The 27,323-nt window shown below is 40.3% G+C and overlaps 2 protein-coding genes across 8 annotated transcripts in view; one reads left to right on the forward strand and one right to left on the reverse strand.

The window, feature by feature from the left end:
• The window catches only part of sulf1 (sulfatase 1), a 103,637-nt gene extending 87,970 nt beyond the window's left edge, over positions 1–15,667 (forward strand). For 3 of the 5 annotated variants that reach the window (XM_044105346.1, XM_044105348.1, XM_044105347.1), the window contains 13 exons: positions 14–189; positions 290–418; positions 930–986; positions 3,694–3,820; positions 5,282–5,492; positions 6,547–6,793; positions 6,870–6,966; positions 7,096–7,187; positions 7,338–7,409; positions 8,028–8,200; positions 8,296–8,438; positions 9,649–9,772; positions 14,528–15,667. In XM_044105346.1, coding sequence (XP_043961281.1) covers positions 14–189; positions 290–418; positions 930–986; positions 3,694–3,820; positions 5,282–5,492; positions 6,547–6,793; positions 6,870–6,966; positions 7,096–7,187; positions 7,338–7,409; positions 8,028–8,200; positions 8,296–8,438; positions 9,649–9,772; positions 14,528–15,432 — 2,553 coding nt within the window. In that variant the 3' untranslated portion in view covers positions 15,433–15,667. Of the gene's footprint in view, positions 1–13; positions 190–289; positions 419–929; positions 987–3,693; positions 3,821–5,281; positions 5,493–6,546; positions 6,794–6,869; positions 6,967–7,095; positions 7,188–7,337; positions 7,410–8,027; positions 8,201–8,295; positions 8,439–9,648; positions 9,773–10,960; positions 10,995–13,341; positions 13,393–14,527 lie in introns of all 5 variants that reach the window. The other 2 variants (XM_044105349.1, XM_044105350.1) reach the window with 2 other exon arrangements.
• Positions 15,668–17,365: 1,698 nt separating this feature from the next.
• The window catches only part of LOC122824553 (solute carrier organic anion transporter family member 5A1), a 61,075-nt gene continuing 51,117 nt past the window's right edge, over positions 17,366–27,323 (reverse strand). For all 3 annotated transcript variants that reach the window (XM_044105353.1, XM_044105352.1, XM_044105351.1), the window contains 5 exons: positions 25,815–26,013; positions 22,423–22,582; positions 22,027–22,268; positions 21,888–21,952; positions 17,366–20,388 (listed from right to left, as the gene is read on the reverse strand). In XM_044105353.1, the coding sequence (XP_043961288.1) occupies positions 19,931–20,388; positions 21,888–21,952; positions 22,027–22,268; positions 22,423–22,582; positions 25,815–26,013 (1,124 nt within the window). In that variant the 3' untranslated portion in view covers positions 17,366–19,930. The remainder of the gene's footprint in view (positions 20,389–21,887; positions 21,953–22,026; positions 22,269–22,422; positions 22,583–25,814; positions 26,014–27,323) is intronic.

Raw genomic sequence — 27,323 nt, forward strand, 5'->3', positions numbered from 1 at the left:
GCTGTACTTGCAGGTTTATGACATGCTGGAGGAAACTGGCGAGCTAGACAACACCTATATCATCTATACAGCAGACCATGGCTACCACATTGGTCAGTTTGGGTTAGTCAAGGGAAAGTCAATGCCGTATGATTTTGATATCCGGGTGCCGTTCTTCCTGAGGGGACCAAATGTGGATCCAGGGGCAATGTGAGTACTGATCGGCCCACATTATTTCTATTTTGTTCTATTTTTGGTTCAGAAGTTGTTGCTTTAATTTTGCAAACTCTGTGTGCATGCGCTTCTTCAGAAACCCCCATTTGGTGCTGAACATCGACCTAGCTCCCACAATTCTTCACATTGCTGGACTCGACACCCCCCCAGACATGGATGGAAAGTCCATCCTTAAGTTGCTGGAACAGGAGCGGACTGGCAACAGGTCTGTATAGCTAATGTCATGCCTTAACAGCCGTTTTGAACAATAGCTGTACAGTTTGCGTGATCCATGCAGCTATGCTCTTCATCGGTCATTACCAACAAAATGTAAATTTCCACAACACGAGTGATTACATTAACTCCAGCTAAGCACACAGCCAGTAATTTGGAGGATTTTTTTTTTCCTTTTAGGCTGTGGGATTTTGGCTGCAAGTTGCTGTGGTCCAACTTTATTAAGGTTTCTTCAGAATTTGTTTGCAAGCTCAATCATGTGTTTCTCCACAAAAACCACTGTACTAACAGCGCACAGTGAGAGTGCAAAATATCTGTCTGCTACAAAGCATCTATTGTTGACATGAAGGCACTAAAATGCTTCCAGAGACTCAGAAAAACTGAAGAGCAAAAGACTGTTGTGATCAGCTTCCATAATCTTGGCAAGCTTTGTCTGAAGGCTGCCACAGATAAAATGTTTCCAAAAAGCAGTCCATAAACTTTGTCCGGTTTTGTTTTCACAGATTCAAACCCAACCGGAAACCCAAAGTCTGGAGAGATACATTCCTGGTGGAGCGAGGGTAAGCTGGGGTCCACACCACAGGCACATCGTATGTCACATAAAACTAACAGCGCGTTTAAATAAAAGGCTCAATGGATGTTCCCTGTTCATGCGATACATCTGCCTTGTTCTGCTACTTATCTCTCAGCCATTTCCTGACCGCAATCGGTTTGGATTTTTCATTCTTCTTAAAGCTGTTACCTTCCCGAGTTGCAGGCTGAAGCCATTTCTGGTCAATCATGACAGTTCATGCAGAGGGTGCTGACACTTATGATTAAAGGATATTAAATTGTTTTCACAAAAAATACTAGGTCTTGCAAAAGTTAATATAACCCTTGAACTATTTTTCCTCATGTTACAACTACAGAATATTATTTTTTTTTTCTTTTTTGACCAACACAAAGTAGTACTTAATAGTGTGGTAAGAGGAAAATGATCCACTCTTTGCCTATCCTGTCTATTGCTGAATCAACGCTTTGTAGATTCACCTTTTACTCCAGTTACAGCCGAACGTTTTCTTGGGATTTCTCTACCAGGTTTGTACATCTGGAAGTGGACATTTTTGGCCAGTCACTTTCCCATTGTTGTACTGATTGTCTTGTTGAAACTTAAACCTTTAACCCAATCCAAAGTCTTTTGCAGCCTCCAACAAGTTTTCCGTTTAAAACAAAAGAGTTCATACAGAATTATGCTGCCACCACTATATTTTTCACCGTGGGGATACTATATTCTGGGTGATTTCCAGAGGTAGTTTTCTATCACACTTGCTGTTTTGCCTGTGGGTCAGGAAGTTTAAATTTGGACTCGTATGACAAGAGTACCTTCCTTTACCTGTGCATAGCATGCCCTGCACTGCTTGGAACAAATTTGAAACATGACTTTGTAAGGATTTGTATGCAGTACCTCTGCCACAAAGCGCTGTTAGTTCTTTATTTAGCATCTCTTCTGAAATGACTGAATTCGTTTCATCTAACAGATGCACTGACGGGACAAAGATAAGCTCATCGAGCCAGTCTTTGCAAGATTCGGGTGGTTAAAAGATTTGGTGGAATAATCAAAGTTGAAGCCAGATTATATGAAGAGCTTCTGAAATCTCATTTATAATATTCTGCACACCTTCTGGAACATTTTCCTTCTTGCGCTTGTCCGTAAAAGTTATATTTTGCTTCAAATTGCTACTTTTGGGCTCTACTCTTCCTCTAAAAGGATGTCTTGCCAGCATTTGCAAAAAATGTACTTGAGTGTATTGGTAAATCTTCAGTTGTGTTGACACACATTGAGACAGCATACAACGCAGCAGTGACCTTTTAGCTTTTTTTTTTTTTTTTTTTTTTTTTTAAGCTGTTCCATTAATCCCCACTGTTTGCAAAGTCTGTCTGCTGGAACACTTGTAGCTAAAGGCTGAGATTAACCTCACTTCATAGCAGTGCGCTTACAGAAGCTGATGTGTTCTTTGAGGCTGTGCTCATGTGACATGCTCTGTGATTCGACACCCTCAGATGACCTTACAGTACTACCACAGACAGCTGGAGCTGACGGTGTTTTTCAAAAATCTCATCATCTGCATAATGCAGTCATCAGGGAGTGACATCAGCAACTGTTTGCTCTCTAATCATCCCAGACTGAAGTCAGGAGACGAAAGCCAAGCTTGTGTGGGAAAGTTGGCTATTCTTTCCTTTGGGTGTTGCGAGAGATGGATGAGAAACTGGTCGTGGTGTTTTTGGAAACGGGTTGTTGTCAATGCTGTCATTCTGTCATAGTGCTTAGAACACTTTGGCAGAAAGTGGGGATAAGAAAAATCTGGGATTGAGGCTAAACTTTATGCTAAATTTATGTGAAACGGTCTGGAATTAGGTAGATGTAATCCCTAAGTCTAGACGGTCAGGCACAAAGAGACAAAACATATTACCCATTCTCCAGCCAACTCTATGAAATCACTTAGTGGAGAGAGACAAGACTCTTATATGAAAAGCATTTTTGTAGGACATTGAACCCCTCAATTTAATCAGTTGCCTCGTAGTTGATTCTTTTATGAATATTTGAAAAGTCTGGAAAAGACTCACTTTGCCTTTGATTTGCCACATTGTGACTTTAACTTATTTTTGACTCAAATATTTCATCTAAACTTTTTCTACTTGGACAAATGAATGTCATTGGCATTTAAATCAGTCATTTCATAAATAGTCATTCAAAACGCCGTTCCCCCGTTTTTTTTTTATGACGGTACACTTTTTATGTAATACTGTTTTACACTTGTTCCCTATGGTTTTAAAACTAGGTGGGCTTTCAATGCCAAACACAGCATTGAAACCGGTAATTAGCTTTTATAGACTGAAGGTGTCAAAAGAACAAGATGTCTGTATTCAGTGGAGTGTAATTCTGAGTTGATTTAACGAGTCACAGTTATAGGTTTTAAAAAACAGCAGATCTGAGTTGGTCCAAATTCCAGCAAAAAAGGGAATGTCCTTTTCCACACTGTCCAATCAGCGCAACCTCATTATTGCTTCACAATCTGTGAAACTCACAGATTAAAAAAAATCCCCAAAAACAACTAATTGCTTTTTACCAACATGTCCAGATTTGGAAACTGATGGAAGATGTACTTTGAACCTGAACATGATGTGAAATTTTGAAATGAAACATGTGCAGAGACCCTGTGCAAACTATATACAGACCATACATAGTTTGCATGGTCTGTGGTCTTAACTATTTTTTTTCTCCTGCAGTAAGATCCTGAGGAAGAAGGATGACTCTATGAGCACTCAGCAGACCAACAGTCTTCCAAAGTACAAGAAGGTCAGAGAAACATGCCAGCTGGCAGAACTCCAGACACCTTGCGAGCAGCCAGGACAGGTAAAGCAAAGACAGTAATGTATCAAGAAGTTGCTGGAAGCAGTAGTTGACAGATTCTAAGCTCTCTTGTTGTCCAGCAAAGATGTTTTTCTTGGACTTTAGATGGTCTTCATCTTGCCTGGTGGGGGATATCTGTGGGTCACTCTTGAAGCAGCCATTTACAAGTGCATCACTTGCTTTGTAATTGGTCTCTTTTGCTCCGTTTTGCGGTCCATTAATTTGTGGGTACTTGCTTTTCATCTTGTGGCCATTAATTTTCTGGCAGACCAAACAGCCAGATGGTACAGTAAGTGGCCCTGGAGCAGACAGGCCAGAGAAATACAAATTGTTACAAATTTCAGGTAGTGTTAAAAGGACGGGCAGACTTTCTGAGGGTCCAACTAATTCAATCCAGATTCACTTTATGACCACATAAATGTGTGTATGTAGCAATCACTTAATAAAGGCAGCGATGGAGCAGCTTCGGCTGAACTCAGGAGTGTGTGGGTGCAGCATTTCAGCTGTATGTAATAAAGCCTTTTTAATCTTCCCGTGCATTGTCGGGGGTTCATGGCAGGTTTGAGTCACTTCACGTCTCTGCCCTTCGTGCTTCAGGGTTGCATTATCATTCTTTCTATTCCAAACAAAATAAAACCGGGAAGCATCCCGTGGTGTAAATCTTAAATTGCAAACCCAGATGGCTGTAAAATAACATCCACTGGAAGCCCAACAGTCCCAACTGTAAGTCTGCCGGCAAATCAGGCTGTCTCTAACTGCTCCCATCCTTCTTTGTTTCTCATCATCTTCTGCTGTCCTGCTGATGCAATGGTGCAGCTAAACATGCATACCTTGCATCGACTCTTCACAGTGGCTGCACTCAGAGGGACAGATAAAGAAAGACGGATTGTTTTCATCCTCTGGCGACATTGCGTGCCTCTCCCTTGCATCTTTTCTGATTCTGACATGACCGCTCCACTGCTGCCCCGTAAGCTCCTCCAGAAGAAACCCGATCTGTCGTACAAGTCTTTGTTTGTACCCTTGTTCCCACACTAAGCACTGGTCTTCTGTACTGCACTCTGCAGACGTCTGGGTCCGGTTTTATCCAGGGCCTAATCAGTCTCCAACGCTTTATTTCCTACTGGAATGCCTTTTAAGAAAGGTGCAGATGATGTAGCCAAATGTGTGGGAGTTTATTTACACAATTGCGTTAGTGACGCACAGACACGGCTGGTGCGAGAGTGATTGGAGTTTCCTCTTTGTTTTACAGACACCAAATGAGCCTAATTCATCTCATGCTGTGGTTTTTTGGTTTATTTTTGCTACAGCACTACGATGCCAATCTCATCCACAAACTGAGTCTTGAAATGCCAGGGGAAACCAACCTCTAAAATCATTCCAGATTGTTCAAAAATCTGAAATTGCTAAGCAAAAATAGTTATACAAATTGTTCTCAATGCCCCTTTCCGCTTTGGATGTTGGCAGAAATGGCACTGTGTGGAGGAGATCACAGGGAAGTGGAGGATCCAGAAGTGTAAAGGTGGTTCTAAGGAAGGGTCCAGGAAGAGGGTTCGCAGCCTAAGACCCCCCAGCAGTTATGACAACAGCGAGAAAGTGTGTGACTGTGAGGACCCTTTGTACAAACCAACCAGAGCCGATCGGCGTTCCCAAAGACGGTTCTCCTCAGGAGGACACCGTGAGTACCACATACCTGTTATCTAATGTAAATAAATCAAAAAGACATTAACAATACAGAACCAGGTGTATCTACTTAAGACACTTTATGGACTTGTTTTGGTTTAGAGATTGGTTTAAATTTGTTACACTGTAAATTCCAGGTCTTGATTTTCTTTTTTATTGAACTGATCATTTATGCTCTAAAGTGAGTCAGTGCTTGGAAGAAACAAGCATCCAATAACAATTCTGGTTTGCATTTTGTAGGAAATATGCTGCCCTCTTGTGTTGATTGACCAAAATAAGGCTACAACTTATAATACATTTTCAGACCAAATAAAACTATCATTATTTTTCCAACTGGTCACTGATTATTGCAATCCATCTCTGCCCCCTGCTGGCACACTCGATTTTCTCTGTGTCTGTTTGTGTTTTATGACATTGTGTGCAGGCCTCTACTTTTTGTCTCTTCTTTGCCCAGCCCCAACTAAAAATCTAAACAGTCGGGTCTAATCTGGATTATTGTTCCTCCAACTATAGACACGGATCTCACATTTTTAGAAACTTTTTGACTAACTTCTGTTGGATGACAGGCGTTTTGCACCTACCACAGGACAAAGCTTTTGAGAAAAATTAATAGCCACAAAATATTGTTTTGATATTAATTGATTTAGATGATTTAGAACCGAATCACGCACTATGAATCAAATACCAACTTCAACAATATTCCACACCTGTGGTGTACTACAGTATTTAGACTCTATATTTGACAGGTGACTTTTTTGTGTTGCGTTGTAACCCTAACCTCCCCCTTCGCCTCCACTCCCATGGTGTACTGCCCTAAGCAGAAAGCCATGTCACCCATGCCAAAAACAGATACTTCTTTGTCTTAACAGAGCCTGATAAATTGTTGACTAGCCTCTTTTTTTCTTTTTTTTCTTTCTTTTTTTTAACAATACCAGATCATCTGGCTTTTTATAAGCAACAAACAGAAATGACTCTATGTTTGCAAATTTTAGTTTGATCTTGGTTCTCCAAAAACAACTGCGCCACTGTATTTTCTTGGCGGCTTTCAGGTTATCGCCCTCGTTTTGTACACACCCGGCCTGCTCGATCGCTGTCTGTGGAATTTGAGGGCCAGATATACGACATTGACCTGCAAGCAGATGACCAGTCTGGCATCCGCCGCCGCGGCATTTCAAAGCGACACTACAACTCAGAGGACCCAGAATACGATTTGGGGTCTGATGACGGGTCAGAGGAAATGCTGGCGGATGATACCAACGCAGTGGGATACCTAAACTCTGTGAAAGTTACTCACAAGTAAGCCCATTACTGAGGCGTCTGACATTGACTGCTTTTTCAGGGTAGTTTATGCATTTTCTTGAACATTTTGTAGGTGCTACATCCTGATGAACGACAGCATTCACTGTGAGAGAGAAATCTACCAATCTTCTAAAGCCTGGAAAGATCATAAGAGCTACGTTGATCATGAGGTAAGATGTCTGATTGCATGTTTTTTTTGTTTTGGTTTGGGTTTTTTTTACTGCATGCATGTTTTTCACTGACTTAAATGACAGAAAATATGAAACTTAAAACACTTAGCTCCATATTTTCACGCCCAGATTGAAGCCCTTCAAGACAAAATTAAGAATCTTCGAGAAGTCAGAGGCCATCTGAAAAGGACGCGACCAGACAATTGTGACTGTGGAAAGAGGTTTGTTGTTTATGTTTATTACTATAAACTAATTCTCCATCTAATTATATTACTGTAGAAACTCTGAGTTATTGATGGCTTCATGTAGTTGTCATGTTTACCATTTGAGTGCTCTTCATTGTTACTCTTTTCCTCTGCTTGTAAATCCAGCTATTTTAACAAAGGCCTCAGGAACAAGGGAGAGAGACTGAAGGGCAGGAATGATCAGCTCCATCCATTCAAGTGAGTTTCTGTTATTGTTTTGGTGATTATTAAAGAAACAGAAACAATCTTGCCTAACCAGGTTGTAGATCACTTCATCCAGTGTGTGTTCATGTTTGTTGCCCTTTAGAGACTCTCCAGTTTCTGAATCATCATGTCATCCATTAAGTTGTTTAAAAGTTTGGTTCCTGAATTGAGTTTAAATGTGTTTTTGCTGTGGATTGCTTTGTGTGTGTATGTGTGTGCCTGGAAGTGATTGAGTTGCATGGAAGAATTAAATGATTCGACAGAAGAGAAATCAGAATGTCGATCAAACACAGTGATCAACTTCCACCGTGAAACTCTGGAATTGTGATTATGCCGATATAAAGCAGCTGTTTCCAGCGGTGTCTGTTTTGTGTGAGGGAGGGAGGACGAGAAGGCTGTGGATAGGATGTCATCCTGGGCAGAACTGGTCAAACTGAGAGCCTAACCATAAGCGTAAACAGGCTGTCCTACCCCAGCACGTGTGGTGCCTTCTGGAAGTCCCCTCTGCGTCTCCCATCACTGTGGTTACTGGCACCAGAAAGGGTCGGCGCTAAAGTCACGATTGCGTCACGGTTTAAAAAAAATAAATTGTGTCTTGTTGCTGTTGAACAGGGAGACCACACACGACATTGAAGGGAAGACCCAGCTGTATAATGAGATCCGGCGCAGGAAGAAGGAAAGGAAGGAGAAGAAGCGGCAGAGGAAGGGAGACGACTGCAGTCTGCCAGGCCTCACTTGCTTTACACATAACAACGACCACTGGCAGACCGCTCCCTTCTGGACATGTATGTGTATAAAACCGCAAGTATGACTTTAACTCGTTCCACACCTGGCCTTTTGCATGCTCTGGTATTTATGGATGGTGTCAATTACCTTGCAGTGGGTGCATTCTGTGCTTGCACCAGCTCCAACAACAACACCTACTGGTGCCTGAGAACCATCAATGAGACCCATAACACACTCTTCTGTGAGTTTTCCACCGGCTTCCTGGAATACTTTGATCTCAACAGTGACCCGTATCAGGTGTGTGAAGTTCTGTCTGTATTCATCATACTGCGTGTTTGTTGCTGTTGTGACTACAAAAGAATTTTCAAATGGTATTGCACAATCACGGTCTTGTTTTAACCTTTTTTTTTTTTTTTTTTTGGCTAAATGTACTACAAAGTTTGTTTAACTTTTGAAACGGTTCACAGTCCATCATGTTGAGAAGCAGTTTTTTTGTTCCGTACGTCCTATGGCTTCCTATGTTGGATGTTATTAACAATATTATAATTATTAAATTATTATTATTATTATTATTATTATTATTATTATTATTATTATTATTATTATTATTATTATTATTATTATTATTATTATTATTTATTAATACTAATAATAATGAGTTCTTATTTAAAATCATGTATGTTTGAGCATGTCAGAGGTATAAGATGGAAAATGAAACTTGTCAGGAACCTCATGCAGCAGCTGACAAAAATGACAAGTCTACAGACCAGAAAGAGGAAAAAAAAATGTTTGCAACCAGATCTCAACAAGATGTTCGAGCTTGTTTTAGATTTGAGCAGGCTCCTCTTCTTGCTTCTGTTTTTTTTGCTGATTCCCTCAGAACTTTGCTCACAGAATCTGCCTGCAGCTAGTGACACCATCAAGTGGTGTTTAACTAGTTCAGTACCTGATTTCATAACACAGCCAGTCGGAATGTTAAACTTTACAATTTTTTAAAGCGCTTCTTTAAGTTTGGGGAGATAATGGGGAAAAAAAGAAGTAAAAAGTAAATAAAATATTTCTGGTTGGAAGCAGGTGCTTTTTTAAAAATTGTTTCACACGTCCCATCAGAAGAAGAAGAAGAAAAGATAAGTTATAAGCTCATTTAGCTCATTTCAAAAGCCTGCCAACCTTTTAAGAAGATAAAGGTTGGTAGGTTGAAGGGCCTGTGGCATGTAAACAGTTTTTGATCTGAACACTTCAAGATCTTAGGAACATTCTGTACAGGGTAAGAAGATTATTGTAGTTTAACATGAAATTATGTTGAAGACTTTTTCAAAAGTGTTAGTCAAAAGACTCTATATTATTCTGAAGCTCCAGACAGCAGGTCATTACTGTTTAAAACATTTCAAGGCAATTAAGTTTTGAGAATTTATGGCTGGTCATTTTCTAACGAGTTCCAGAAAAATCATGCATGGGCTTGTAGACAAAATGTAAATATCTTTATATGTTCAAATTGCATTTGCAGCTGACAAACGCAGTTTACGCTGTGGACCGGGACGTCCTGAACTCACTCCACGCACAGCTCATGGAGATGAGGAGTTGTCAAGGGTACAAGCAGTGTAATCCTCGACCTAAAGGCTCGGATACAGGTAAGAACACTGCTGTCTGTCTGGTTCATGTCATAATGTCATTTACAGACTTTTAAATAAGGGGTTATACTGGTAGCTGTTACCTCACCAGTAATGACAGATATGATTTAGATTTAGTTTGGCAGTTGTTATGCAATGCTGCATTTGTTGATGGTTGTTTTTAGAGGTTTCCCTCTTGTGTTGTGGATCTGTTTTAGGTTGGATGGTGTGTGTTTGCAAATCCATGCATGTTGCATGTGTTTGAAAATAATCTAAAGGTAAAGGTAAAATTACAAGTAAAGGTTTTTTTTTTTTTTTTTTTAGAGATTTGTGTTTTAATATTTAAGTCCCTATAACACACAGACACTCTTGACTTCTCTTTCAGCTCTGGATTTTTCCTGCTGGTTTTTCTGGGGGGGGGTTTCCCTCAGGGATATGAAGTTATAGCCTGTCAACAGTCTAAAGTTGTGTTACAGTTGTCCACTCTGACTGTCTTCTTCTTTTCCTGACTCTGAGAGTATAAGAAAACCGTCATCGACGTAACTGACAGCTTAGTGGTGGAGGTGGTCACTACGTAATGTCACAATGACGTAAACCTGCAGTGTTTGTGTGTGGCACGAACTGCCTGCGATGTTTATGACCTGAGGGTAAAACCTTCTCATCTGTAATTAGCAGCTGCGAAATGCAGTCATGGAGCAGCCAAGCTGTGCTCCAAAAACTCATTTCACTACTGGCTCGTGAAAAGCATGACTACATGTGTCGCAAATATCTTGAGGGCTCTTACTTCAACTGGCTGCCATTCCTAGAATCAAGCGCCTCTTCTGTTAACCAGGAAAGTGACTGGTAAAGTAACTGTTCTACACATCTGCGGATGTTTTTTGCTCGTGAAATACTATAAAACTTAGTTGCAAGATTTAAAGTCTACACACCATAAAGAGGTGTGTAGAAAACTCACACTTGTGTATTTTATCTAAAAGAAGATAAAGATTGTTTCATTCTCCAACCTAAATCAATTTCTATCTTCCTTTCATGTTTTCCTCCTTCCATATCCAATTCTCTTTCTCTCCTTAATTCTCCAATGTTTGCGTTTCTCTATAGCATTTAGCAGCGGTGCATGAAGAAAGCCTCAGTGTGACTGATTTGTTTCCCTCCCACATCCCTTTGAATCAAGGCATTAACAATCGATTACTGTTATTTTTTTCCAATCAGGAGGTAAAGATGGAGGAAGCTATGAGCCACACAGGTACCCAACAAGTTTTGTTCCTCTTCAGTGGCTTTTTTTCCCCTCCTTTAACATCTGCATGGGTCGAATTTGCCTCATTCCCACTAATACATCCATCCATGGGGTGCTGATGTTTCATCCGTGGCTGCATGCTGGGAACATGCTAACAAATCTCAACAGAACTTGTTTTTTTTCCTCCCTCTGCACACAGACTTTCTTCACTTTCATTTGCTGCAAATAAGAGCAGCCACTTGGAACTTGCAAGATCATCTCTGCCCCGTATTTTTACACATTTCCTGCCATGTATAAAATATAGTTTGTTTGTTTGTTTGTTTTTCACAGCATAGCATGACTATATGAAAATAAAAATCCAAAGCTGTAGAGTGCATGTCGCCAAGTCATCTAGTCACACATTGTTACATTAAGAGTTAGGAACAGGTTGACACTTTGGGATGATTAATGCAGCTTTTCTCTTTGTGCCTTACACAAAGAGGATGGACTTTTCATCACCAGGAAGTCCATCCAGTGTTGGGCCCAAAGTGTGAAACTATTCCTCTAACATTTCATGTAATGCCACCTGTAGCCACATAAGCAAAACATCATCCCATTCTTTGGAGGTGTAAAATCTAGAGATGCACTGAGAAATGATCGAAGCAGAAACGGACAATTTTCGATTTGATTTCCCAGACGGTCTGAAACGGCAACATTTAGTCGACTTCCAAACACCGAATGGACCCTACGTAAACTGTACTAAGTCAAATTCAGAAGACTCTTCTACGTTGACGAAGACTATTGAAAGCGAAGAAGACTCATAGTTGGATCTTTTCCATGATATGTCTATGGTCCATTCAGGCTGAGAGAGGGAGCACACAAGACCCTGTTTATTGCTGAATAACTGCAGCTTTCTCTTGCATCCAAAACATCCGCTCTCCTATCCTCTTCGTTAAATCTAGCTGCTACAGAAAGTGACATGGTCACAGGTGTATGCAGGTTGGACTGCTTTTACAAAATAAATCACTCTTGGGAGCTTGGTGAATTCTAGCCTGGTACCGAAATTGGATGCCACATGTGCAATAAGTGGGAGCTTCATGGGAATAGTGGTAGCCGAGCCCCAAAGGACAAGGCCATGTGACCTTGATGGACTCTCGTAAAATTGAGACCTTGGGTCTTAATGAGACAGCCTGTATAAATAAGAGTAAAAAAAAAAAAAAAAAAAGAAAACATCAATGAACGCGCAGTTGCAGAGGTAGTCAACATTCTGCAAGGTGATTAGCTGTAAACTTCAAACTAGATTAGAGCAGTTCATAGAGATCTTCTTAGAAACAAAATCTTCTTAATGCCTTAACATATCAAGACATTTTGTTCTGGGAACAGTGTGGAAACAATACTTTCCATGTTTCAACTTGATGTCACAACAAGGTCCATGAGGATCATGGACGAGAGTGTGGAATAGCTGGACAGAGCCCTGAACTCAAGACAATAGAACATATTTGGGATGAATTGGAGCAGCGAATGTGATGCAGGTCTTATTGTCAAACATCAGTGTCTGAATTCACAAAGGCACAATCATTCTCATACACAATCCTGCACTTCATAGAAAGCCTTCTCAGAAGAGTGAAATTCAATATATGACACAGTTATTGCAGCTTTATGTGTTAAGGCAAACGAGACAATACTTTTGGCAATATAAGGTGTACAATCAAATTAATCCAGTACTAATCAATAATATTGAAAGATTTTAGTTCTGATTAAATAATATTCTTATTTTTGTCAAATCTGGTTTGCATTGCTGCAAGTCAGCTTTCAACTTCATGGAAATTGTTGACATGTTGGCAGCCATCTGGAAATCTCAGTTTATGTCAGAATCTCCTTTCTATAGAAAATACAGACACAGATTGCAGTTTCTGCAAGGATGACTATGCTAATTATGCATATTCCTAAAAGAAAATGCTAAATCCAGTGTGAAATATAAAGGTTGTAATCCTATTTTATATGTTTAGAAATGACAGGGTTAGGGTGTTGGGGTTAGAGAGTTTGGTTAGGGTTAAGCCTAATGCCCTGTTTTGTAGTGACCTCTGTCATCCCTGATTCTAACACAAATAAATTGTGATCTCTCATATACATTTTTGAATGTTGCTCTTATTTTAAACTCTAAGAGAAATCCGATTTGGCAAGAAAATCATGACCAACAGCATGGTGAAAGCTTTATAAAACAGGAGCCGGGAAATCGGACATACAGTTCTGCTCAGTGCATCTCCAGGAACAGCACAACCAGACCAGCAGTAATTCATGTTCACTCATAGCCATATGCCAGATGTAGAATTGAAACTTCTCTTGCATTGTGACCCCTCTGACACCTGCTTACCAGGCGACAGCAGCATCGAAAGTGGTCAAAGAGGAGGCCGAGCCTTTCCTTTCCGTGAGTCCCTCAGTTTATGTCCAACCATCTCGTCCTGCACTATACGGGAAAGCCACTAAAACAGAGATGCCAATCCTAAGGGGCACTGATACTGATTTTCCTTTTTCCACATATCTATTTGCAGCTATTGTGTGCTTTCGCAGCAAATTTCTTTTGTCTCTTTTTTTTCCCTTCCTGGCTTTATATTTTTACTCTTTTTTTTTTTTTTGGAACACACTATTCAGCAGCTTGTTTTCCTGTTTTCTTTTTCACGGGTTATTTTATTCCAGGTATCTTTGCTTTGCATCTCACTTTAATGCAGGCCTGTCTTTAATATGCCGTAATATTCGGTGCCTTGCATTTGCAAAAGGTTTTCATGCCTCTTGGACTTTTTCACTTTCTGTCATTTTACAACCTCAAACTTCAATGTGTTTTATTGGGATTTTATGTGGCAGACTTGAACAAAGAAGCACATACAGGAGAAGTAAGTAGGAGAAACGTTTTGGGGTTGTTTTTTTTTGCTATTTTTTCTTATAAAAATAAACAAACGTGATGTGTATTTGAGTAGGTATTTACTCTAATGGGGCCATTTTAACTCATGATAATGTTTTGATCCAAAACCTCCACCGTATGTCTGATTTGTACTGTATGTTTAGGGTTTTTCTTACACAGGGGCTCTAGAGGTTTTTATTTGTAATAACTATTGAAAACCATTTAACATTTTCCTTCCATGCCACAAATGTGCTGCTTTGTGTGATCTGCCACATCCAATCCCAAAAAAATAATTTTTTTTTTGGTTGTAGCATAAAAAATGGAATGAGTTGGAGGTGTGTATTTTTCATGAAGCATTGTATTCACTGTGGGGCTTTAGCGTCTTAGTCTGTGATGAATGATTAAATGTCTCTTTGGATTCCTTAAAAGAGCAGAATGCTTTCCTTGTTTGTGGCTTGAGCTCAGTTTGTGTGTGGCATCTTGATCCTGTGCTGCTTTGAAGTGAGCTTGTTGCTTGGTGCCACAAACCCTCTGCCTCTGCTGCTGTAGTCAGAACCAGAAGCCGGGCATGACTGCATGCTGTCTGAATGAACTCGAAGCATCGCGCCTCCTCATTTCTACTCCCAACCCCTAAAAGTCTTCTTTTTTTCTTTTGTTTCGCCAGCACACAGCCAGTATGGGAAGGACGACAGGGTTAAGCTGCCCAACCTGACAGATGAGGAGGTGAACTGGCAGGAACTGGAGGATTTGTATAGCATAAACGAAAGCCTGTATGAATGTAGGCCTGACTACAGACCCAGCCCAGATAACTGGGCCAATTTCCAGAAGGATGTTGATAAAATGTTTGCACTGCGACGCGTTTTAAACCCATTCAACCGAACTCAAAAGCTCGACAACTCCACCCTGCCAGAGCTGGGCTCTGGGGCGGGGGGTGGAAGCCTCGAGGAGGCCAGCGGAGACGAGCCGGCCTCCGCCAGTGACGTCTGGCCGGTCTTGGCTTCAGAGAGTCGACTCGCCACCCCCGATCCCAGCAGAAAACCACCAGCACCTTCAAAGCCAGAACAGACTCTGGGATCCGTTGTAAACGACCTTCCTGATAGCCTTGAGAACAGACTAACGGAGTCCGTTTTGTCACAGTCGAGTCCGCACAGACCCAAGGTCATCCCGAGCGACGTGTGGGCGCGGCAGCTGGAGGAGCTGGAGGACGAAATATTTAGCGGGAACGGACCGACTGAGATGGAGGCTCGACACGATGGCCTCATGCGCACGCACAACAGCCTGCATGCCCAGTTAGACCCCAACCAGCAGGTCCCGGGCTCCAGCCTGGACCCTGAAGATGAGGAGGACATTTTCCAGGCTCAAGGCTATCTCCCTCTCTCCCGGCAGACTCTGAGGCCAAACGTGCAGAGCATCACCACAGAAAGCCCAGCCATCACCTCCCCCACACAGACTAGCAGCACTCAGACTGTCGGGGTGGTCCTAAAAGCCCCACCCCAGGCCCCACTGCTCCTGAGCTTGGACTACGAGGGAAGCGGCTCGGTGACTCAGCCCTCCATGAAGACCCTCTGAGGCAGATGGGTGGCCCAGTAAACCTGCTGGAGATCCACTACAGACACTAGTTAGAAGATGATCTGTGCAGGACGAACGGTCAAGTCATAAAGTTTTTTTTTTTTTTTTACTGGTGCCAACATTTATTAGGTAACAGTGTTACTAATAAATGTGTGTATAAAAAAAAGTATATATATATAAATATATAAAAGCCTTAATGCAGCCAAACTGCAGTTGCTATTAAAGATGATCATTTCCATAAAGAGGCTGAATATTGTTTATGAATATTTAATGTTGTTCTACAGAAACAGTGGGCGGTGAAATCATCTCAGCAGCTGAACAGGTGATTACAGTCACTCTGCGGTCTTCTGCCCAATCACAGGACCCTCAGAGAACCTCACCGCATCAACGCACAGATGTGTGTCCATTACGACCTCAGAGCTCATAAATTACAATGAAATTGGACAACAAAAACAAAAGGCAGAGTGTGGATTTGTTGTCAGCATTTTCCTTCAATGTGTCAGTAATTTAGATCAGACAATCATGAAAGCATATACTTTAGACTGTTATGTAGCGCCAGTTAACCAGTCACAGTCAAATGTACAGACAAAAACAGCAAAACGCTGCCGTTTCTGATGATGTCACTAAATAATTATTACTGTGGAGGATGACAAAAGGTCTCTGATCATCCAGATATGGCACTCCCCACATTTAAAGGCACCCCTGTATGAAAGGTTTTAAAAAACTAAGCAAACTTTAAAATATATTATTCAATTGCAGTAGCATAATCAAACATGTTATCTTTTAATTTAACACCCATGATGATCCACTTTTTGTCAGAAGCCTCTAAATTTATATTTAAAATGCCACAGATTTTCACAAAATACTGTGCCCTCTAACTAGGTTACCAGGACCTTTTAGGAAAAAACAAACGCAGTGTGGGATTTGTGATGCTGCGGGTTTAACAGTGGCCATGCAGTGCTCTTCCACATATTTATCCTCCATGTGCAAACGATGACAAACCTCGACAAACCTTGTTGTTGAAAAGATCAGTCATAGTCTCATCAATCACACAGCGGCAGTTGTTGAAATCATAGTTGCATTTGGTTAATAAATGTCTGTTTGTAGTGATTTTTCAGAAAATGTTTCTTCCTGGTTTGCTTCTTAAAAAAGGGATCTAAAACATGCCTCTCGTGGTTCTTATGAAGGAACCTAAGGGATCAAGTTTGTTATGGTTTTCCTTGTGAGTGTTGGATGTTTTATTTTATTTTATTTTTTACCTTTATTACCATCTGTTAGACCATCTTCTCTCAGCAAGCCTTCCTTGTCACTTTTCAAAAAAAAAATATATTTTTTTCAATATTTCTAAATTGTAGCTCTTGGTATGACAAAGACTGAGAAGTTGCTCTTTTTCTAGCAATTGCCCGACTTACAATTCGTTATTTGGAATATTTTCTTAATTTGTGGCTTAGTGAAATGGTTGTCATGCCATATCTTTAAGAAAAGAAAAAAAAAATTGCATGTGTAAATTAAAAGTCACACTTTGTAGAATTTCATTACTCAAATAAGAGGTTAGATTTTTCTACTTTTTTTTTCTATGTAAATTATGCAACTTCAATAATTAAAAAAAACTCCTTTTACACATCTTCACCAGGGATGATGCATGTTGAGGTGGTGTGCAAATGGGAACATTTTAACTGCTATTTTTTTTTAAAACTGAGCTCTTTTTATATGACAGTATATTTTGATCTAAAGCAATGGTCAACCAGATGAATAATGTCCGAGATGTATTTAGCTTTAATCTTATTCCACAAAATGTCTCATTCTGCCTTCTTGACGACCAACTGTGGTTTCAGGAAAGCCATGATGCTGTTGCTGAAATAAACTGTTAACTTGAAGCTCTGCCTCATTTTTCTATGAACTGCATGTTGTAATAACTCCAAACAAACTGATGTTTTCGTTTTCAGGTTTAATGACTATAATCAAGTATTGAAGGCATTTGTAAACCAAGCGTTCACAAACATCAATTATACTTCTGCAGCTGAGGAGCCAAGAGCAACTTTCAGAATACAGCTTCAGGTTTTTGTCCCAAAAAAAAAAAAATCAGCCTGTGGTCCCAAACGCTGAAGAGGGGGATGATGCGTTAAAGCCAAACTCCAGGATCAGCACAAAGCCCTGTTGTGCAGATAGTCCAGAGGTTTGTACAGAGAGCAGCACACTGAAGTTGAAGGTGGTCTGTGGATGTCAGACATCAGTGCAAACATTGTCTTGCCATCACTTCAGGATGTTCTGCTCTTATTCGTTGCTGAAATCTGGTGAACTCTGTTTCTGCTGCACAATCAGATCTTACTTTACTCTGGGAGACAAAAATTAAATGAGGTCAAATTTGGATGAGGACAGAAGAGTGGAAAATCTCTCCTGACAGAGCTGGGACAGGCTTTTCTGATCACTGACAGCTATAAAACTGAGCTAATAGTGATTACTCTTTATTTGGATAATACTCTTCAGTGTTTTTTTTTGTTTTTGTTTTTTTTTTAATACTGTTTTGTTTTTTTGGCTTTGTTTAACTTTGAAGTACAATGTCATGGATCAGTCCATTGAAACATTTCTAGCTATAAATGAGCTCTATAATAGGTATTGTTTGCTTCCATTATTTACACAATGACCATGTATGGATACCTTCAAAAAGTGAGCCACAATTATACAAACATAAGCCTTCAACCAGATAATTTGCTCCAGACAAATTGTTTCAGAGAACAAAAAATAATTAGAAAAATTATGCAAAACTAAATCTGGCTTTCAAAGTAATATAATTTACTTTTTGGATTGACCGGATAGACCCAAAATAGAATCACTGTTGCCTCTTTGCTTTTTTTCTGGTTTGATGGACAAATAAACTAGATAGTTAAATGGATCATAAACTGAGTTTTAAAGTTATTTCTTTTCAGACCCATGTGGGGTTAATGTATTTTTTTTTTTTTTTTGGCTTTTATGTAACAGATCAACACAAAGGAACAAATAGTTGAAAATAATAAGGAAAATAATATGCATTTCAGGAAAAAAAAGAAAAAAAAAGAAAGTAAAAAAGTAAAAAGTATCACCCGTTCAGGATTATCCATCAACTAACAGTTCACTAATGTTTACGAACAAATCTTTTCACAGAAGAGCTTACTTTTCACTATGTAGACTATTTACTTTTGTGGTTTTTGGAGGCAATGGATTGAGCCATTTTTATTTTGGGTTATCAGAGTTAAGGGGTTCTGAAAATGTATGTAAAAAAATTAAAACCTCCTATTTTCCTTTCACTTCACAATTATGTATTCCCTTGTGTTGCTCGATTAAATAAAGCCCAACAACAAAGTTTATATTTAACCCAATAATGTTCGGTAGCTAGAAGTCAACTAGCAGAACCAGACTAACATTAAAAAAAAAATACTTTTCCTGCAAATAAAAAAAGACTGATCACCTTGTATTCTTCAAATAAAAGTTTAGCAAAACTGGACAGTTCACTTTAGAGAAATTTTGTGAATTCTCAAACACAGAAGATCTGAAACTGTCGACATTCACAGGCTCCTCACAAAAAATGATTTTGTCCACTAGATGGCACCAAACAACAGAAGATTGACTCCCTCTCCAGATAGTTTGGGTCATGCTCTGCTGCAATAAATCTTTAAAAGTCTAGACAGCTAAATAACAACTATGTACATCTGATGGCCGCTGGAATGGAGGAGCTTTTATAAATACAAAGCCAAATATGATACCACTTTGTCCAAACCTGCATTCACATATTTAGGATTTACAGTAGCTTCAGCACATTGTGAGAAATCTATTGTGTAGTTTAGTTATTTTGCTTGGATAGTATAATTTAGTGATGTGCTATTGGTGCTTATTTGCTTTAAGCTACATGGTTAAGTTGGTGAAGGCGATCTTGGATTCTTCTGAGGCTAACATTAACCCTGACAGCCAGACCTGCTTACTGGACTGGCTGTGACGGCCTGAGAGGCACTGTTAAGAGAAAAGGAAACTGAAATAATCTGAGAAACTTGTGAACAAAAATACAAAATCTGATTCTGTCATTTTTGAAGATGTGTGAGCCACCATGACAAGACAGAGGCTCAAGTCCAGAAGAAACAACACTGAAAAAATTTGTTAAAAAAACAAACAAAAAAAAAAGACACGTGGTGTGTGGTGAAGGATTGAGAGGAAAGAAGCAGTATGTCAACTTTTGCATAGTACAGAGTGTCTGTTGTGCTTTAGACGCAGTGTTGACTCTTCTGCCGTACAGAGGTTATAATGCCCTGTCTGTTAACAGTAGCACCAGTTTAATGTTCTTACATTGTCTATCCAGTGTGGCTGCAGCTGATGATATGCTCAGTTTCTTCCATGAATTGATGACCAGCCCTTTAGGTACAGTGGGCGCACTTGTCGGTCCTGTGTAAAGCAGAGACGCCGTGTTGTGCAGAAACAACAAAACAGGAAGGCACATGTCACGACGAACAACCCCCCTCGCCTCCTTCAATCAGACGTGGGCGGAGCCTCTGTGGTGGTGCGGCAGAGAGACGGGAGGAGGTATTGCTTTGAGGCCGTTGCCCGGGCAGCTCAGGCTGCTATGGCCGCGGTCGAGCAGCATCGCCACCGGCAAGTCGGGCCGGGGCGGGATGAACACAGGGCAGGAGCGCGTGCGGGCGTGGCTCTTCCGGCCGCCAGCGTGGCACACGAGCTCACTGACCGTGCCCAGAGGAGGCAGGTGTTGGCGCCAGCGCTCGGCCTGAGCCTCCTTGTGCTTGATCGAGTACCAGGTGAGGAAGATGAAGACGAAGCCGACGAACTTAAGGCTGGCAGCCAGGCCGAAGTACACGAAGCGGAATGAGGTAACGTCGTACTCCCAGCAGGAGCCGTGTACGCCGCAGTCCTGCTGCCACAGCATGCAGGTGGTGTCGATCACGGCGCCAAAGTAGATGGGCGTGGGGATATAGGCTGAGGAAGGAGAAAGACTTGAGTTGATGAAAGTTTCATTCCACAAATTAATCAAAACTTAACTTTAGTCTGATAAACATTTTTTGGTAATCCTTTCTTTTACAGTCCCAAATTTAAAATGTAATTACCACGTAAGTACCTAGTAAGTTACAGTGTTTTACTATGTAATTAAAACCAATTTTAAAGAATAATTACCAACAAATTGCTGCTTAACAGTATAAATTACCTAATATGTACCAACGGCTTATGCAATTAATTACCTAGTAAGTTAGCACCCACTAGTATTACAGTGTACTACTGCATAATTATGTCTAAATTTAGAGTGTAATTATAATCAAATTACTGTTTAATAGTGCCAAAGTTAAAAAATATTTACCAGCGGCTTATGCACTATTGAGTAAGATGAATATTGAGTTTTTTGGCAGCAAACACTCCAGATGGGTTTGTTTTAAGGCATAGGATGAATATTTGGAAAAGTTCCTCTTTAAAATACCAGGTAATTTTAAGGAAAATCTGGTAGATTCTGCCAATAGAATGGGTTATTATAGGGTCTTACAGTTGGGAAATTATTTACTACATATGGCCAAATCAACACAAATGTGGTTCATCAAATGAAATTAAACTTTTTTGGTGGCAATCTCAGACCTAAATCCTGCAGAAAAGATGAGTGGTGAGCCGAAGCAGAAAAAAAAGAATGATGCAGATTTTGCAAAGCTGAATAATTACAGATCCCTCTCTGTACGCTTCGACCTCGTGAAACTTTATAGGAAACCCTTAAATGACAGTATGGGTGGGGGCCAAAAACTGATTTTGATCAACATTTTTTTTATTCTCAAAGGTTGGATTTCTCTAAAGGTTTTTGTGAATTGATGTTGAAAATAGTCACATCACAAATAACTGGCACAATAGGTCGATGAAAAAATAAAGTAATTTTGTGCCAGAATATATTTCTGTAAACTAAATTAATAAGTTAATTATTATTATTAATAAAATGTCTTGTAAGGCATAGAAAAAACAAACAAACATTCACAGCCATAGATTATGACTTTCAAAAGCTCAGTTCCCAAAATTATGTTCTGTTCCTTCAGCAATGCAGTGTATGATCACAGAAATTAATATCCGCCTCCATATCGTACAGAAGTTTATGAGACATGACGTGGCAGCTTTATGTTCACATACAAAGCTGATCAGAGACATGCTGCAGCAGAACTCCCTCACCCTGAGGGCTTGTCTACATCTAACAGTGCAAAGGGTCACAGAGGTTTGGTACGGAGCTGCATTCCTGCTCTCCAACATTGCAGGCTGTCAAGCCGGCTATAGAATAAAATTCTGCTGCATAATAATTTTTACTACCTCCTGTACAGACGCTCAGTGGGTTGTTCTCAGCCTAATTATTTTGATCAATTTCCCTAAAAGACGCATTTAGAGTGTACTAATGCAAAGCACCTTTTATTTTTTTTCCTAAAGTTAATGTATAACAGGAAGCATTGTGTACATACCAAGAGTCCGGAGCAAAACAAACTGCATCCCGAGAGCAAAAGGCCTTTCCTGTTCATCAACAGACCTGCAGGAAAAACAGGAGGCGGACGTGAAGACAGGAAGACAACAAAACGACTGTCGCCAGGGACGGCATCGCACCTGAGGGTCACAATGATGGCTGAGGGCTGGGCGCACGCCGTGATGAGGGTGACAATGAAGAGGAAGATGAGGAACGGGATGAGCGTGTTGCAGGTCCGGTCGCACTTCCCCGACACGGCGTACCCGTTCTCGTTCAGGTACGTCTTGACGATGACCAGCTGGAGCTGGTTGACCTGGCCACCGGAGGACGGAGTGATGACCTGGCGGCTCTGAACGCAGCCGCAGTCCGTGTAGTTCCTCATCTGTGGTGAGAAAATGGGATCCAGACTTTTGGAATGAGGACTAAAATATTAAGGGTTACAGTACTGAATGGCACAGAATATTCACCACTTTTTATTAGACGTTATGTAAAGTCACAAGAGTTCAAAAAGGAATGTAAATATAGGAAGGTCTCACCCCAGTGCTGTCATTGCCCACAGTGCTGCATCCAGCCAAGCAGGGGTTGAAGTAGGTGATGCCGTCAGAGCCGCAGACCGGAGCGTACTCATGGATCCTACAGCCGCAGTTAACATTGCAGCTGCCTGTCAGGTTCCTGTGGGTCATGGTCAGGGTGGGACTGAAATGAGACAAACAAGAACAACAACAAATGAAGACTGGTCAGGAGGAAACATTAATGGTATTCCTCCCCCAGAAGACATAGCTGGCACGTGCTTAGATACAAGTTTGTACTTGTATTTTAGCACACTGGACATTTTATTGTCCCATTTTCTGGTTGGTCTCACTGAGAACCAAAACCCTGAAGATAATTGGGCCACTATTTCTTTAACCTACACTAAGCTCCAAAAGGAGGGGCTGACAACAACACTCTTCAGCATGGATGCTGAAGAGAGCGAGATTTTCAACAGAGAACAGGAAGGCTGGAGGTATTTTAGCTAAGTCGCTGTGTCAAATCCTTTTGAGTACGTCACTAAGAATGCAGGATTAGCAAATAATCCAACTCCCCTCTTTCCAAGCTTGTTACATGGTTGAAGAGCAGAGCGGAGGGGCGGAGGATGCGACATGTATTGTCCAGCTCGCTGGGCACTGTGGGAACAGTGTCTCGAAAGCAGGACGTTGGTTTAGTCTAAACCAGACGCAGTGAAGCGAGGATTGGGTTTTCTCTGGTAAGCTTCCTACTGAGCAATGCGGAACAGGCAAGGACAAATCCTAAAAAACACAACCGCTGATGGAAAAAATTAATCAGAAAACTGAAATCAAACATTTCTAAACTCATTACATAAAATGTCAATACTTCTGGCCTTTTATATTATGCTAACACAATATTAGAATCATTGACAGCATGTCAGAGAAAGGTGCTTTGCTACAAAAATAATTGCAAATAATTTAATAATAATTAAAATAATCTTTCGCCAATTCTCAAAGGAGCAGAGAAACATGCATGTATCTAATAATTTATTTAAGTATATAATAGTAAAAAACATATCTAATTATGTAGAATCAGCCTAAATATTCACTAATAAAGCATCTTAAAATGAGACACCGTGATAAGTATTTAACAAAATAAAAGCATAAAAAATGGTTACAAATTAATTATGTGTGACTCCTGAACCACTTCCTGTATAGCAAACAGTTGTAAATGTACCCCTTCATCCTCGTCAGGACGCATCCGCTGTGGTGGTGGTGGAGCAGGCAGAAGGGCGGTAACATGTCAAAACCCAGCCTATTTATAGGCGGTCCAACAGCGCCACAAACAAAGTTAATTACAAAAAGAAATTATCAAAACTCCAAAGGATATTAAAACAAAAGTCATTCAACTAAAGTCAATACAAAACAATCTAGAAGAAAAAAAATAAACAAAACTAATTATGTGCCCAAAGCACATAACAGTGACTATAATAAAATGTAACTAATCAAAAAAACAACACTTAACTGTAACACATTTCTTGAATCAACTAAATAAATGAGCAAAAATATAAAAGTATATATATAAAAAACATCACCTAAGCAAAAGAAAAGGTAAATATTTCATAGCCGGAAAACATAAAAGCAATAAAGTGAAAAAATAACAAAAAAGTAATTATATTACTGTAATCATTTATAAATGTACTTTTAGAGATGAGAAGCCAGTTCCTTGGATTAACACAATAGACAGTATTGTGAAGAGCATCTTGCACAAAAATGAAGAAAATAATTAAAAAAAATATTACACATGTAGCAAGTTATTATGTAGTTGAGCAGAAGTACCGGCAATCATCTTCAAACTGCTTAAACTAATCAAGTAAAAAAAGTACTATGGTAACAAAAACTGATCCAGATAATATGTAGGAAAATTAAAAACACTTGTTAGAAAGTTTTTATACACACAACAGGAAACCACGAGAGCAGCCATCTTTATCAGTGAAGAGAGAAAAGACTTCATCGAGCAGGAACGGGTCTACCTGCACCAAAGGTCTCATAAACAGAGATTTAGTCTGCTGCAATTTTTAATAAAGTGTAATTCAAATACATAATCACGTCCCACCGCTGTGAACACCATACAGCTCAGTGAAAACAACTGCTTAAGAACGTTATGTAACCTTACATGCCTGCTGGCCCTGTCATTTCTCATCAGCCTGTTGGTGAAGCAGAGTCATGTCTGGACTAGGAAGTTTGCTGAAATATTCCTTCCATCTGTGCTGCTCACAACTACTGACCAGCGCTGTGAATAATGAGGCACTCTGACAGCTCTGTGGGCCCTCTGTAAACATGAGCTTGCACAAGGAACAGCAACATTATTAACTTATCAGTTATGGGATTTGAGCAGACACAAAGGTTATTAAAGTCTCTTTGAATAACTTGCTTTTAATAAAGGAGAGAATTTCACAGAGGCTTGGCTGACTTAGCCATGCTTCTGTAACAAACTGCTACTCATGCAGACTGGAGAGTTTTTTCTCAAAAATACTGGTATGCACCTTTTGAAAGCTTCAGAAAGTCCTTTAAATATTTCAGAAATCAAATGTTTAGAAACTATAAGAACGTAAATTATTCACTCAAACTTGCAAAGGTAATCCAAGATCTCTGCATGTTTCATCTTACCACAAGCTCCATATATCTCTCTTAACTTGCCCCTTGCTTAGTATGATTAGATTAATATGGGAAGCGACTGAAAGATCCAGAAAATTAATTTTATTATGGTTAAAATCAGATCAGAGTACATCTGTATTTACAGTAAAAATGTAACGTTACTTCAAGGTCAGCAGGTGAAAAGTGCCCCCATGTTTCCGTCGGCTACGGGGTCTGGCACGTCGCATGGATGCCCGTAAGCTCCGCCGCCGACAGAGCTTTCAGAAATAGAGGTGGCAAAGTGATTCATCAGGACACGAGAGCAGATGCAAGTGTTGCTAATTATTCCTTCTCACTGCAACACATTGCCATAACGCATGAGGATGATGGAATGGTGGCAGCATCACAAGCCCACACCGGCTTCTGATTCGTCACTCTGATAACATGATTCACACTGTTTATTTCACACAGAATCTGAAGCTACGAATCCTGATTGTGCTTCAGCAAGTGCACCTTTACTGCATGTTTAGGTGTGAACATACAGCATACTGCTAGAGCGTTGATACCCCCTCAAACTTTTCCCAAGTTGTCAGCCTATTTTTCAGGCAGAAATATCAGACTTCAAAAAATCTTTGTTCGTCAACTTCATTATTAAATACAAAATACAAAACTTCATGGCAGACATTTTTTTTGACCAAGGAAGTACACAAAAAATATTTTTAAAAAGCTGAAAGGGCTATGAATGCTTTTTTCTGCAAGGCAATGCAAATGGTTATTGGTTTTAGGAATCATGAATGTTTTCTCACCCGGTTGTGTAGGGGATGTTGATGCCTCCTAGATTGATGCTCTCGCAGCCGACGATGAAAAGCGTTGAAAAGCAGAGCAGGGACACTCCGCTACAGATCATGGCCAGCTTTGCCGACTCCCTCGCGCCGAGCTTCAGCTTCTTGATGATATAGCCCCCGAGGACGATGCCCACACCGGCGCTGGGCACGATGATCAAACCTGACAGATGACAGAGCGCGGACGTAACCCGTGAGATGGTGGGAAGGGTTGCAGACACCAATCCCGGATGCATTAGCACCGGAATAATTACTGTGAAGCACAGCCACATAAGGGCTTGTTATTAACAAAGCTTTAATTAGGATGCACTCCTAGGAATACAATGTGAGCTTTTCAAGCCTGTCTATAAAAACAAAAGAAAAAGTGGTGTTTTGTTGCTGAATGTGTGCTGGATTCTAAAATGTCAGCCTCTATTAAGCTATGAATAAATGACCAGAAGCAGCATTACTGGAACACTGCAGGCCGTCAGCGAGCCATTTCAGGACGTGACACGTGCATCAAATCCACTAGGGCCAGGCATACTGACAGCACGAGAAAACAAAATACTACTAGGGAGATGTAGGGAGCATTAAGTGCCATCATACAGAATTTCCAGGCCTGGAAGCATCCCAGATGTGAGGCCGAAAGGCTTTCACAGCGGGGTGACAAAGACTGGGTCAGTAAGAAGAGGAGGAAGAGGGCGGCTCTCAGAGAAAATATCAACAAAGTCATTATAAAAGTACAAAGAAATGTCATCTGCTTCCTCCTTGTATCAGTGTGTGCTAGGACAAGAGACAAAGACAGAGCATGCTCAGTAACAGTCAGCCAACAGATTGCAGTGGCTTATCATCATTTAAGTGCATGTTTCAGTGCTAAAACCATCTGTTTTCTGCAAGATTATACATTTCACACTGTAAAGCCTACACACACACACGCGCACCCCAGCTGTGTTATGTGGTATTACATACTGCATGTGCAACTTAACCATCGTATCTGGATTAAAAGATTGGCTGACATTAAAGGGACAGAACCCTTTTTTTTATTATTATTGTGCAAATGTGTGCTAGAGATTGCATTACAGATATACAGCAGCTGAGGGGAAAATGTTCTGCAGGTTACAGATCTACGTACTGTAGCTACAGTCCCGTGTAAAATACTTTCCATGATTTAACATTAGAAGCAAATAGTGTTTTCCATAAGGCCAGGTTGGTTGAATGAAAACAGCATTTGAAAACTCATTTTTTGTGTCTCCTCAGCTTGTCTTTGTCTGTTATCAAAATTAGTTTGATGTTCTGAAACAAATCTGCGTGACAAGAAGAGCTGAAAGAAAATATATCCGTACGGGGGAAATGTGGCCACACTGCAATGATGCTCGTCAAACGGGAACGACAGACTCAGCAAGGAGGTAATTTATTGAACTCAACAGTATTCAGTTTTGATGGATTTGGTGTTGGACTGTATTTTTCAATTTTGCTTGATCTCCCATTTTTCAG

The sequence above is a fragment of the Gambusia affinis genome, linkage group LG21 (assembly GCF_019740435.1).
Source record: "Gambusia affinis linkage group LG21, SWU_Gaff_1.0, whole genome shotgun sequence".
NCBI classification, from domain to species: domain Eukaryota; kingdom Metazoa; phylum Chordata; class Actinopteri; order Cyprinodontiformes; family Poeciliidae; genus Gambusia; species Gambusia affinis.